The following is a 15477-nucleotide window of genomic DNA, read 5'->3' on the forward strand; positions in this document are numbered from 1 at the left end:
CTAGTATATCTGTATAAAATGTTCTCATTTTCTCTCCTTTCACTATTTGTAGTGGAAATAGCCAATTGACCTGGGCTGGAAAGATATTTTCAATATTTTGCCAGATCATTATAGAAATCTTGAACTTTTGCAAAAGAGAAAAAAATACAAGCAGGAATAGTTCTTCATGAAAGAAAAACAAAAAAAGAAGCAAGATTTATACTTCTACTGTTGTGTTTTGTAGTCTGATTTGTTATAAAGTTGTAGCCTTGTATTAAGGATAATTTTATTTTTCTCTTTCCAATACAATCTAATGCTTGATTTAATCAAAACTGGTATAATTCTGAAGCATTTCTACAACTATACCATTACCCTTTGAACAGATGTCAGATACTAAAGAACAGCTGCCTACAGATCAAGTTGCTGTTGCCAACTCTCGCGAGCTTTCTGACAGAAACAGTTGATTATAATGTCAGTACTGTCCAATTTACAGGCTTAAAGTAGCAGCCGCACACTGCTTTTCACTGAAGTATACAAAGATCTTGACTCTTTTAAAAACTTTGTAGTCTTTGTTATACAAACTGGGGTAAGTGATTCTCTATTTGCATGTTTCTATGCCAGTTAAACTCAATTTGTATGGGGATTCTGATCTTTTAAAATGTTATGCTCTGACCATTTGTTGCTCTGTTGGAGATACTCACTCTGCTCTGCAAATGGAACTGATGGAACAAGTGAGCAGGCATGTGTATCAGACCTTGGTATTATTCAAGGGATTCTGGGCTAAGTAAATTGAACTAAGCAATAAATCATTTATTAATTCAACCATCTTTTCTATTTAAATAGAGATTACGTAGCCTTGTGCATAGATTTCTTGGTTGGGTAAAGATTTGCAAGGAGAGAAAATAATCTTTGAAATAAATTATATTCCCTCACTGAATAAGAATACAAAAGTATATTCTTTTTAATTTTTATTGGATTAAACAAATACAGAAGCAACTTTTTAAAATATACAAATATAGTAAATGACATATCTCTACTTGGTTAAGGGTGGCAGGCTAAAGCAATCTTCTGACCTCCTTTATGCTTGTAGTAATAATCAAGTCATATTTATTTAGCTCAGTGTGTTTTATGTTGCTGACTTTGTTTTAATGCAACATTAAAATTATTACAAAATATAATATTTCACCACCAAGTGCAGTAGCATACCTTTCAATTGCTAGTTTTGTCACTATTAGCAGGAAACATTACTTGAAACTACCATGCTTTCATTTAGCACTGTAGAAGTTTTGTACTTTTCCCAAAGTTTGACTTATTTCATTTGCTCATTAAAATGATCAGATAGTTCATTGGAGAGCCAATTATAACATGTACAGTGTTGAATTTTTTACTTTAACTGTTTCTTTAACATTTGCATTAATAGCTAAAACATTTTAGGATTGTGGATCAAAAGTTCAGGGTCTGTTTTATATTTGCGGATTTTTACTTTTGTCTCTATTAGTTTTTGTGTGTGTGTGTGTGTGTGTGTGTATGTGTATATATATATATATATATATATATGGAGTCTAAAGGTTCTGCATGAACCCCATATTCCTGATGTTCACATCTCCCCTTTATGATTTATAATTATAATTTCACTTTTCTTATGCCTATAATATTACCATTGATTATTTGAATCTTTTACAGTTCCAGATAGCACTTTAAATGCTACATTAAATGCTTGCTTTCAGTGTGACATATTGGATTGTTTTAAAAATTACCCTCCTTATCCAGTTTACTGTATATTGGATAATTGTTGACCTCCTATGCTGCTAGGTCCTTAGCCCAATACCGATGCAATCTCCTGATCACTTAATTCATGAATTAACTTAAAAGTAATACAAACAGGATTTGACTCATGCATAATCCTTAACCCTTATAGAACATTTTTCATTTGTAGCTCTTTAAAGTGCTTTACAAAGATAGGAGCTCTCACTGTAACCTTTGAATGGGTAGGTAAACTGATGTACAAAGCAATAAGTGATATTATTTTACCTAAGGATTGCAGCTTGGTGCAGTAAATCCCTGATTCTGCAAACACTTGAAGTAATTCTATTGGTCTGAGGCTGCTCACACCAGTAAAGTTTAGCATGGGTGTGTTTGCAGGATTCTAGGTAAGTAAATATTAAGGTTTGGTTATTGTTGGATAAAGCACCTGAGCCCTTTATCTTTATGAATCACACTGAGAAGCTTCTACATTCTATTGCTTTATATCTTTTTGCACAATAGATCATCTGTGTACTATAGATTTTTATTTGCTCATGCGTTGAACGCAAGCGTGAAATATTGTCTGTGATAATTTATCTCTCTGAGTTACTTTGATTCTATCTCATATTTAGGAATCACTTTAACAAGAAAGAAGAAAAGGAGTACTTGTGGCACCTTAGAGACTAACCAATTTAGTTGAGCATAAGCTTTCATGGGCTACAGCTCACTTAGCTCAGGAAAGCTCATGCTCAAATAAATTGGTTAGTCTCTAAGGTGCCACAAGGACTCCTTTTCTTTTTGCGATTACAGACTAACACGGCTGCTACTCTGAAACCTGTCATTTAACAAGAAACTTCCCCATTTTTTCTATTCACCCTCAACTTTCCAACAATAAACAAACAAATTAAGTGTTCTTAGATCAAGCATTCAGCTATACTTTCCACAGAAATTAGCCTCACTCCTTGTAAGGAGAGAAGTGCTGCTCATTAACAAAGAATGAACTATTTAAAGTGGCAATGCTGAATACGCTACTTACAACAGGACAGAAGCGGGGGGGGGGGGGGGGGCGGTAGGAAGAACAAAAAGAGAAGACAAGCTTTGTTGAATATATTCACTGAAGCAGACTATAGGATTGGGCCAAATGAGGGTTTTCTTCTTTTTTGACATTTGGCTTTTGAGAGGAAGAGAACGTTTTTATAACAGAGTTAATAAGTCCAACTTTAAATGACTAAGATCAATGGGGCTACTCACATGCATAAGCACATGATTAAGTACTTTACCTAATCAGGGTCTAAATGCCTAGAATTACCAGCACCTAGAGGCCCCAATCAAGGACTGTACCAAGCACTGCAAAAATAAAGAAAAAATATAGTCCCTGCCCAAATAAATATACAATCTCAGCAAGAACAATAATGTTAATTGTTATGGCGAACAATGTCTATAAAACATTTATTTGTTCATGATTTTGGCATAACTATGTATGTGAATACATACAAGAACTGAAGTTATAGAGTATTACAGACATACAAATCAACTGAAGTACAGACTTATGAAAAATACCTCCAATTCCCAGGCAGTACTGTTCAGTTTATAGCGAAGTTATTTTGATGTTTTGCTATTGCATTTCAACCCGCTTGGGTTCTGTATCATAAATACATGGTTCAATATCTACAGTTTCACATGGTCCCTGAAACAAAAATAGAGATCTGAACACCCCCACAAAATTCTAATTCAAATGAGAGAAGCTGCTTTTTTGGGGTTAATAATGTGTCTGTTTATTTGTGAAGAAATTGGTACATGGGCTGAATTTTGTCCCATAGTTCTAGTAGGAGTTTCCTCGATATCCTTAAGATTGTGCACATTGTTACTAGCTCTCTCTATTTACGGGATAGTATGAATTAGAAAACTAACCACCGCCAGAATAATTTCTAATCATGCATTATGTTTTGCATGATGTTCTTCTCATGTACTACCACCAATTTAAAGGGTAAATATTATGAAAAGGCCTGAAGAGCATATTTTTGTGTGCTAAACCAAATGAAATAGTGTTTGTTCAGTGATTGTGTGTGGGACGAAAACAGATACTCCTTAGCAAAGCAACCTATGTATGGCTACTTCTAGTGACTTTTACTGTGATGCCATACAAGGCACCTGCTGCATTGGGCATATGGCTAATGGTTCATATAGTCACAAACTCACTGGCAATATACTTTCCTCTCTTTCGCCCACCCCTACCTAGCCCTCAACTTCCTACCTCCTTCCATGCTGTGGTGGACAGAACTCTTGTGGAACACTTAGGGGCAGCAAAGTCCATGTGGATCCTCTCCATGTCTATCCCCTCTGTATATAGGGACATCTATGCCAATGTGAGGAGAGAAAGCAGGATTATGATCCAAAAGCATTGTCTGACTCTAGACTATAAAATTTACCTATTGCTGGAAAACCATGTCAGAACGGGGTGAAGTGAGATCGTTACTGAATATGATTCAGCAGCAAGTGTAGCCAAGGACAAGCCATGGCTAAAATCTGCTCTGTTGCTCTGTGCAGCAGAACCACCCCAGTTTCAGTGCCTTTGGGGTCTTCCACATTCCTTCTGCATGCAGCAAGGTTTGGCCCTTGTACTGATACATTAAAATGCATGCTCCTAAACTTCATTTTTATTTTATTTCAGGAATGATGACATGCAGCAATGGGACAAGTGTCTGCACAAGATTTCTGATGTGGTTTCTTCTACTGTATATGTTTGTCAGGAAGGTGCTACCTGAAGACGACATTATAGTTACCACTAAGAAAGGAAAAGTAAGAGGGATTCACTTGCCTGTACTTGGGGGAACTGTGACAGCCTTTCTGGGAATTCCTTATGGAGAGCCACCACTTGGTAGACTACGATTCAAAAAACCAGAGCCCCGCAACAAGTGGACAGAGATTTGGGATGCCACAAAACATGCAAACTCTTGTTATCAGAATATAGATAAAACTTTCCCTGGATTCTCCGGGTCAGAGATGTGGAATCCAAACACTAACCTTAGTGAAGACTGCTTATACCTCAATGTATGGGTTCCTTCTCCAAAACCCAAAAATGCAACTGTCATGGTATGGATTTATGGGGGTGGATTTCAATCAGGGACATCCTCTTTACCTGTCTATGATGGCAAATTTCTGGCACGTGTTGAAAGAGTCATTGTAGTTTCAGTGAACTATAGAACAGGGGCACTAGGATTCTTGGCTTTACCAGGAAACCAGGAAGCTCCAGGAAATGCAGGTTTATTTGATCAAAGGTTAGCACTTCAGTGGGTCCAGGAGAACATAGCCGTCTTTGGTGGCAATTCTAGAAGTGTGACTTTATTTGGAGAGAGTGCCGGGGCTGCTTCCGTTAGCTACCATATCCTTTCTTCCAAAAGCCATCCTCTTTTCACAAGAGCCATCATGCAAAGTGGTTCTGCTAATGCTCCCTGGGCCACACTAACACATTCTGAGGCAAGGAAGAGAACTTTGACTTTAGCTAAATTACTCAGCTGCTCTGGTAGCAATGAGACAGACATAATTCTCTGTCTCCGAAACAAGGATCCCCATGATGTCCTTGAGAATGAAGTTTCTGTTTTAACACACAACTCTCTTTTAAAAATGTATTTCTGTCCCATAGTTGATGGTGACTTTCTCACTGAAATGCCACAAACATTGATCCAGCATGGGCTCTTTAAACAAACCCAACTCTTAGTGGGAGTTAACAAAAATGAAGGGACAGCTTTTCTAGTGTATGGGGCACCTGGTTTCAGCAAAGATAATGATAGCCTGATCAATAAAACAGAATTTCAAGTAGGTTTAAGTCTGTCCTTTCCAGAAGCAAGTGAACTTGGGGTGGAATCAATCATTTTTCACTACACAGACTGGGAAGATGAGCAGAACCCTGACAATTATCGTGATGCTATGGATGACATTATTGGGGATTACAATATCATATGTCCTGTAATGGAGTTCACAAATTTTTTTGCTCAACTAGGAAATAATGTATTCTTCTACTTCTTTGAACATCGGTCCTCAAAACTTGCTTGGCCAGAATGGATGGGAGTAATGCATGGTTATGAGATTGAGTTTGTATTTGGATTACCTCTAGAGAGAAGAGTTAATTATACCAAAGCTGAACAAATCTTGAGTAGATCCATATTGAGATACTGGGCAAGTTTTGCGAAAACTGGGTAAGTTTAACTTTTGCTGGTTGATTTTTATGTCAGATGCACACACTAAAAATACTGATTCTATTGATTGTGTTCTGGAGGCTAGTGAGGACTGTGAAGAAGGATTAATTGTCTAGCTAGCTGGGACTTCTCTTTTATTATTGATAAAAAAAATAGCATCTCAGTCAAATAAAGTGTTGAAATGCAGCTGACAGTATCATATGAGTTTAAGAAAATGTTGTGTACCCTTCAAAGTTGTTAATCATCTGCTGCCCACTTATGGCAGCAGCTGTTGCAAATGAAGGCAAGCATTTCAAGCTTCAAAAACATAATACATACACCTCATACACACTATGGGTGAAATCCTGACCTTATTGAGGTCAATGGCAAAACTCTGGTTGACTTAAGTGTGACTCACCTTGAGATTGAAATTTATCACAAAACCCAAAGAACAAAATTTTATGCGCGGCACTAAGTGGGGCTTGGGGGAGGGAATCCAACCCCCTCAAGCTGTGTACCCAGTTTCTGTTCCAGCATATAGACTGGAATAGTGGCTATAACACCTATTGTCCCCATATGGTGGGGAAAGGTATCTGTATTAGTGGATCTGTGTAAGACTTCTATAGTCGCCATAGAAATATCCTTTAGGTTTGAAGACATTTACACTAACGATAGCAATTAGTAGATCCATACAGAGTTAGTCTTAATGTTATAACTCTAGTGCAGTGGTTTTCAAACTTGGATATGTATATCCCTAGGGGTATGTGAGCTCTCATCAGGGGTATGCGAGAAAAATTCTGTAATGGCAGACAATGGATCACGTCATGCCTTACATACCTTTCTTTTTTTCTGTTTTCATAGGTATATTATGACCCTATCTCAGATGGGTATATATGGTAGACTACATTATTTGAAAGGGGTATGCAGCCTAAAAAGTTTGAAAACCATTGCTTTAGTGGTATGTTGAGAATTGACCTGCCTTCTGGTTACTTTCTCCATATCTACTAAGGAAAAAAAAAAACATCTTGTAAATAGAAAACTGTATCCATGGCAATGCACACTTCAGTATTTAACTTATCCGCACATTAAAAAGAAATCACTTTATCTATATTTTTTTATCCTCACAGTAACTGGCTTCTGACATGGCTATTTCCTTAAACTCATTTATGCCCCGATACAAAACACACTGAGGTCAATAAAAAAATTCCCATTGACTTCAACTTTGGATCATGTCCTAACCATTTTTCATTCATAGATTCATAGCTTACAAGCCAGAGTAGACCACTGTTGTCATCTAGTCTGATCTCATACATAACATATGCCATAGTACTTCCATGAATTAATTTCACTTTGAACTATACCATATAATTTAGAAAAATTGTCCAATCTTGTTTTAAAATTGTCAGTGATGGAGAACCCATCACAACCCTTGGTAAGTTGTTCCATTGGTAAATTAGTCTCACTTCTAAAAATGTCTGCCTTATTTTTAGTCTGAATTTGTCTAGTTTCAATTTCCAGCCATTGGGTCTTGTTTTACCTTTATCTATTAAATTGAAAAGCCTTTTACTATCTATTTTCTGTTCTTCATTTAAATACCTATAGACTATGATCCCCTTAACCTTCTCTTTGTTAAACTAAACAGGCTGTGCTCATGGAGTCTTTCACAATATAGCATATTTTCCCAATCCTTTAATCATGCTAATGACCCTTCTCTGAACTCTCTCCTACTTAGCAACATCCTTTGTGAATTGTTTATATAGTCAAGAATTACATTAGCTCTTTTGGCCATAACATCACATTGGGAGCTCATGTTTAGTTGATTATTCACCATGACCCCATGTCCTTTTCAGAGTCACTGCTTCCCAAGACAGGCCTGCATTCTTTGTTCCAAGGTGTATGTATGACTTTACATTGAATCTGGGACCTTTCTTCTTCATTATTTACCACTCCCCCAATCTTTGTCCTCTGCAAACTGTTAGGACCTTTCCTCTTTGGTCATATTGCTTACTTAGAAACAAATTCATGTTCAGAAACTGTTGCCTCACATTTCTGACCCAAACTATTCTTTTGAGTTGATTATGCGTTTATAAGGTATTTAAGAGGGCAGTATTATTTCATGAATGATAAGAATGGTAAAAATTGATTTGGTGAACTGTATTTAATAGGCCTAGTTTTGTATTCATTTTACATTACACGTTGAGGGGAACTAACAGTCTGTTTAAATGCATCATTCCTTTAACAGATTTTCCGTTTAAGAGGTGTAATTATTTGGCTACATGGATGGAAAAAATAATTCATTTAGCCAGTCTATTCCTTTAGCAGGCTTGAATGGGGGCTTTCTTGATGGTACTTGATGAGCATTATAAAAGGAATTAAGATACTACATATTTGCCATCTCTCTGAATTCTAGCATACACCACAGATAAATAAACTCTTCAAATGAATAGTATTTTAATCTAATTTTTATATTACTGAAAAATTATTTTAATCTAAGAACTCTTTTCATTAGCATTGAGGCAGTACGCTACATGCATTTTAGGCAATAAAATGTGCTTGCATTGAGTAATTTTTTAACGTTGGGCTGCATTTTAGAAAAGGAATGCATTTGATGCTTTACTGTCATTTATGCATTAATTTTTTGCAATAAATTGCTGCTATGGAGCCTATACAGTGAGGTCAGCTAAAACTTGGTAATCCTTTCTGCTTAAGGGTTAAGGGTGGATCCAATATCCATAGCACTCTGAAACCAGTGGAGATCAGACCTTTCAACAGGAATTAAGAAAATGCACTGAATTAGGGATCTCCACTAGATTCTACAGCTTTTACAAACCTATCCTGCAGGAAATTGCAGATAATAACAATGCTGTAGCCACCACAACGATATCTAAAAGTGTAGAAGTTTCAATTTAAATCAAAACATTTATTTCTTTTAAAAATGAGCTTCTCTTTTCATAGAGATTTTGCAGAGCAATATTTAGATATGTGCTTTTGGTATTAGCATAGTTTCAGAGGTATAATACATAGTTTCCTGTTTCTCAATATCTGCTTGGTAAGATGAAGTTACAGAGATAAGGGCACAGTGCAAGCTAAAATTAGGCAACTTAAGGTGTGTGTGTGCAAGTTTAAATTTGTGAAAGACTGTCAGCCAATAGTCTTGTCATCTAGTCTGATTATCATTTGGACTATAATTAGATTAGCTGGTGGATAGTATTTCAAGTGGTTTCCACAGCAAACAGAAAATACTCAGTATCTGCTTCTACCACAAGTACTGAAAACATGACTATTTATGGTAGATAATACATCTATGCAATTCTAATCCCCAGCAAAACAGTCACATTGGTATGTTTTCTACTGAGTTAATCTGTTAGATGTCACTCACTTCATAAACAAACACATGGCTCTAACCAATGTACACTGCCCATAGTTTAGAATAAGTGGATCAAATTGATTCTAAAAATTATCAGGAGTAGAGTATGCCTCCCCTCTTCCTGACATATCTGAACACACGCTACAGATTCATAAAAAATACAAATACTCCTTGCATTTGACATATTGTGCATAGTAAATTCTAGTGCAATAAAAGGGTAAGTATATAGGGGGCAAAAGTGCCTTTGCCATTGAGTACCAGAGGAGAAAACTGGGCCAAAAAGATGAAAATCAGAACGATTATACAGCACAGTTATTACTGCAGGCGTTTGACCTAATATTCTAATGTGCACTAATACCAAAGCATGAGGAAAGAAACAGAAGCCTGCATATGAAAAGAGATATTAAAAACTCAGCAAAAGCTGAAAGTTTTTTTTTTTTTATCTCAATGACTTTACACTTGGAGGTAATTTCGAGGTGGCTCAACTTACCTCAGAAAGGACAGAGTGCTTCATTTAGCCTTCAGTGCTGTGGCTTGTAACTGCATGTTCCTCATGGGTTCTCTTTGAGCTTGCAGTTTGGCCCTATATTTTTCATCCAGACATGAGTGCTGGGATTAAGGGTGTTCATTATGAAACAGGCAGGTTCAATGACCCTAAAGGAGCTGTCTTCCATTCTCAAGAAATACCTGATGTCATGTAAAACCAGAAAAAAAAAGTTATCAACAAAAGACAAATGATTCCTTCAAAACGTACCCTAGTGATATATAAATCCTTGATTCTTTTGTTTGCTAAATAAAATAGGGCTGTCAACTGGCCTGACGTTTTCCAAGACCAATGAATGTTTTACACAAGACAGTTGCTTCAATTTTCCAAGTCTGTAGGCACTTTTATCTAGCAACCTCACTAAAAATAAAGGTGTCAGTCATGACTGGCCACTTTGCCAGGAGACACTCTCAGGGATTAGGATTTTCTGTTTTTTTAATCAGGATGCAGAAAATAGTACTCTTGTTGATGAAAAGACATTAAGAGCCAGAAACAAACCAGTTAGATAATTTTGGCCAAAATATTCAAAGTTGGATGGCTAAAGTTACACACCAAAATTCCTATTTAGGACCCTAAGGAAATGGCCTGATTTTAGGATGCAAATTATATGTTGAGGTACTGATCTTTAGGCACCCAGTTTTGCCTTTCATGCTTTTGAGTGGTACAGGATTGATTGCCCGGGAGACTGAACTCCTCTATTTATCCACAGATGCAATATGAGCCACTGTAGTGCAGACTTCTCTACACTGTATGCCAGTGTACCTCAACCCTGATCTGAAAGGACATCTCTAAGGGTGAGAAAGTAGTTCAGTCAATGGTCTCTCTTATGAGTCTGCCAAGAAGAGCAATAATTGGTGTCCAATAGGGTGAGCTCTTTGTGAACTCTCCTCCATTGAAAATTGCATCAAGACCATAGATTTGCATAATTTTCAATAATCACCCAGGGATCTGTATTTTCCAGTGCTGCTTGACTCAAGGGAATAGAAATCTCATGCTATCAGCTGATTTACTTAGATTTCTTCCATTTTGGGACAAAATCTCCAGGGAATCTTGCAAGACATCCAGGACTGCAAATGCAATCCAAACCTAAACTCTGATTTGGCCTTCAGCCTGGTACTCAAATCCTAGCCTGAGCCTAATTCAGATCCAATCCAAATGCCTCCTCTTTAGCCCAATTTTGCTAAAAAATAAGAGTTATTTTGAAAATATTTATTTGCTATCTTGCTAAAAATTCAGAATAAATCCATCTTTGAATAGATTCCATGTAATCTGAGTACATTTCTAAATTATCTCACATGATAATGAAAAAGATTTCTCACAACTTCTGATGTCTTCACTATGGTAGTTCAAACAGAAGCCACCATTCTTTACCAAAAAGAGTTAAGTCCAAAGTCTATCTTATAATAAAGTGGCCTCTTTGCTCTTGTGTTGGTAGAATAGGTATCATTTTATATTTTCTTTTTCCTACTACTCAGCCACATCAGTGGTGATTGTGTGAATAGTTGGAGAACAGGATACAGTTTGAGATTAACCCTCTCATACTAGGATGATACTGAATTTTACTGATGAAAAGAATCTTTTGACAGCTGGATTTTTTTTTAATAGAACAATAGCTCTCTGTCATTTTGTTGATACAAATATTGTTCTGTTGTTGTGACCATTTTCCTAGAAATCTTTCCTAAGTGCTTTGCATGAAGATTAAGGGCAAAATTATGACTGCTTTTGTGCAGTATGCTAGGAGTAGGATGAGGGTTTAAAAGGTCTTTTCCTCCAACTGGAGAATCCAGGCAGTATACAATCCTGAGCAATAAGATCATGGAGCAGGCTAGTATGCAGCACAGAGACCACACTATCCTGGGATGTGGCCAGTTGCATTAGCAACATGGACAAGATACCAACCAATTGCATACCTACTAACATCTGATCTCTGAGAGGCAAGTGCATGATACTTATGGGGGAAAAAAACAGGGATAAGGAATGCTATTTTGTATAATCCATTCCCTCAGTACTCCCTGAATTATTCTACCTGCTTCTGGTCTGTGCAAGCACATGACATCAGAGCACCTTTATCTGGCTGCTATGGCTCTCCAACACATTGAGCACTCCAAAGCAAGAAGAGACCAGATAAATATCCTTGGAAAACACTGACTAGGGTATGAATTGGGCAAGGGTCCACAAGAAAATGTTGGTGATGAATAAAGATAACATGGTCTGATATACACTCTGTCTACAGGAGCCACATTCTAATATTCAGTATTTTTGTTTCCTTGGAAAAGCCACAGAGTTATTGGCCTTTATGATGTGACTCGAGTGCTTTTATCTTTCAATAACTATATGCCTTTTATTGTATCTCTGATGTTTTTTCATCTGAAGTTTATTGACAGGTAAACAGTTGTATTTTCCAGCAACCTTTTTGCTTTCAAACTGAATTCTTTTTATTGAAGCAGAAAGTGCAGATACTTAGGAGTGGCCTCTGTTGAACAATATGTCATCAGCACCAGGCTCACAACTAATGCTCTTTAAAGGGCAGAGAAAGGTAAATATTACTAAACTGTCAATAAGATTCCAGTGAATGGAAGTCAAAGCCCTACCTATTTTCTACTTACATTCACTGTCACCTGCAGCTTTTTGCTATTGCATTAGTCATTTCAGCTTTTAATAGGCTGAACTGGAACATTGGGTCAGATTCTTCCATGTTTTTCAAATGCTGTAGTTCACTCAGAGCATTTCTAGTTTCATAAACTTAATTTTAGGGAATATCTTTCTCCACAACTTTGAGCAAGGAGGAGACAACATTGTTTTTGGTTTCCCTAAAAAAAAAAGCCCACTCTCCTGGCTGGAGTAGAGAAAGAGCTTTTGTTTCTTCTTTGTAAAGAAATAAGAAAATAACTGGATTGGGGGAAGATGGTAGCTCCAGAACAAAATCATAATTAATTTATTTTTGTTTTAAATAATATTTCACTTATCCTGACTCAGTTGCTATTGTTTCTATTGTTACTTGGGACCATTTGCAACTGGACCTAGTTCAAACCAGGGTCTGAACCAGGCCTCAGCCAGCCTGAGACTTGAATGGGTACCCCTTTCAAGCCTGCACCTAGCAGAGCTCAGCAGAATGGATTCAGCCAAGTTGTGCTTGATGAAGACCCAGTCAAGTCACCAGTGGAATAAGACTCCTTGAAAAAGTTGGGATCTGGATATTAGGCTCTGTATATCTATCTATGTTCAGACATGAAGACATAGTCAATATGGATTGAGGTTTTTGGTGGGCTTTATCTGGGAGTTTTTCCTGTATGTTTTATTTTAAGTGAGGTCCATGATGACAGACACATTTGTTATTCTCATTTTTCTTTGCCACTTTTGCTGCTCTTCAGAAAGCTTTTGGAAGCAAATGAGTGACACTAACTAGTACTATTAATCATAGTCAGCTGAATGTTCTGCTACCTTCTAGTAAGATGAGGCTTTATTTATCATGGAAAAAAATATATGGCATCCCAAATCAGTTGCTGCTAGGTTATGTCTTTTGCATTCTTTTATTCATTATGTTTATTCAGTGTATTTTTCTAGACACGAGTGAAGGAAAATTGACAAAGAGACAGAAATCAGATGAGACAAAAGCTCAAGTAAGAATGTAGTAGAACATATAAATATAATATTTTAAAGCTTTGAGAAAAATGTCTCCGATAAAAAGAAACTTGCAAACTTTGTCTCACTGTTTTCACAAATGGTTAAACAAATCTTTTGAAGCTTTTTAAAAACAAAACAAAAAAAACAAGCCTTTGAAATATTCACCCCTATGTTTTAGGGGAACCTGTGTGGCTTTGATTGTTAAAGCTCTGAAGGATCTTACATGGTTATTATCGTCTTCCCCGATGTTCCTGTGGTGGACATATGACAAATGTCAGTGCTTTTCTTACCAATTTATCACACTATACTTACAGGGAGTAGTTTCATAACAGTGAGAACAAAAACAGAAGCCTCATCTTGAGTCTAGACAGCAGACTGAACTAAAGATCCAAGACTTTGTTGTGTAGAAAGGAACATATATCGTAGAAAACAGAAAATTTAGGAACTCAGTTTTTACCTTCCCAACACTCTGGACAAAGAGTAGGAAGCTAGCTTGTGGAAACAAACTAAGCATGGGCCATAGATACTAGTGCAATGAGGGCTACATACATTCATAGAAAGATAGACGTATGACTGGGCCCAAGCCACAAAACTCTGATTCAGATATGGATTTGCACAAAATTCAGGGGTGCATGGGCCCAGGATTCAAAGCATATTTAAACATAGCCCAGAGATTGTTGGACTGGAGCTTATGGTTTCAGCCCTTTTCAAAGAAGAAACCCATGCCTTGTCATGAAACCTTCACCTTCTGATCTAGAGCCAAATGTCATGGTCCATATTGGCAGATCGAGCCCTCATGTTGCCTTTTTTCTGCCATATAGATGACAGAAAAATGTAGGTGAGATCAAGGAGTTTGAACCAAATGCAAAATATGGTAGGAAGACAGTGGAGTAATTCACATGTGTTTAGGGATGTATGGGAAGACACATTGTTGGAGCCACGGAAGAGAAAGATGCCTTTAGCAGGCGAGTAGGGAAGCTTCTTCTGGTGTATGGCTTCTGATGGCACAAAGAATTAATTAAATATTGGGTAAGTGATGCAGCCACTCCATCAGATCAGCAGCACCCGGAGACATAAATCACATCCATCCATCATCAAGATGATAAAGAGAGCAGTCCATAACCAAATGGCATACTGTTTGTTCTTGAGCTCCACAGAGGCAGAACAGGGAGATGAAGAAGCTGCAATGGTAAAGATGTAAGTTAAACCACCCATGACCAGAATGAATCCTGTTTTAATGAAGAAGGATCTTTTGGTTCATATGGTTGCTCTGAAGCAGTCCCAAATGGCATGCCAAAAGTTCCATCTCTTCCATTTCTTTAATTTGGCCACTGCAATCTTTAGCCCTGCTACCACCATTAAAATGGGACATTGCTGAGAGTGTGGGAGGTTAACAAATGTATGCTGAGAGATGGAAAATGGAGTGTCAACAGTGGTGAAAACAAGATCTGGCAATAACTCAGTACCCCAGCGGGATGACTGAAAGTATGAGACTGCTTGAGGTCATAAAGGCAGAATGGATTGGCAGCACTTGTCCAATCAAGAAGTGTTTTGCCACCAGGAGAGTCAGTGGCATTATCAACGTTTATGTGAGAGGTACTGAACTCTCCACACACTACTGCAGGAAGGTAAGCAAGGAGGCTGGAAAGGATGTGGCCACAATAATTAAGACAAAAGATGACTAAGGTATGGGCAAGACTTTTAGCAATGGGTAAAGTTGTTCAAAACTAGGAAATTTCCTTTCCTCAATTTCCTCAAGTCTGACATTTCAAAATTAAGTTTTCATTCCAAATTGGAAAGAAAACAAAAAAAAAATAAAAATTTCCCATGAAATGAAATTTCCAAACTAATTTTGCTTCAGATCTGTAGAAATGTTCTGAGTTTGACTATTTTATATTATAATATAAAGTAACATTTTGAAATGAAAAACTTGAAATGTTTCATTTCAATCTTATCAAAAAATCTTAATTTCAATGTGTTTTTAAAGGAAATTTCATTAAAATTGACACATTTCCTTGGAAATTTTCAGTTTCAACTAAAAGAAT

General features: G+C 37.0%; 1 protein-coding gene across 1 annotated transcript in view; it reads left to right on the forward strand.

The window, feature by feature from the left end:
- The first annotated feature begins 455 nt into the window (after positions 1 to 455).
- Positions 456 to 15477, forward strand: part of BCHE (butyrylcholinesterase) — a 46108-nt gene continuing 31086 nt past the window's right edge. The window contains exons 1-2 of the mRNA XM_073359481.1: positions 456 to 565; positions 4394 to 5918. Of these exons, the coding sequence (XP_073215582.1) occupies positions 4396 to 5918 (1523 nt within the window). The 5' untranslated portion in view covers positions 456 to 565; positions 4394 to 4395. The remainder of the gene's footprint in view (positions 566 to 4393; positions 5919 to 15477) is intronic.

This window comes from Lepidochelys kempii, chromosome 9 (assembly GCF_965140265.1).
Source record: "Lepidochelys kempii isolate rLepKem1 chromosome 9, rLepKem1.hap2, whole genome shotgun sequence".
Classification (NCBI taxonomy): domain Eukaryota; kingdom Metazoa; phylum Chordata; order Testudines; family Cheloniidae; genus Lepidochelys; species Lepidochelys kempii.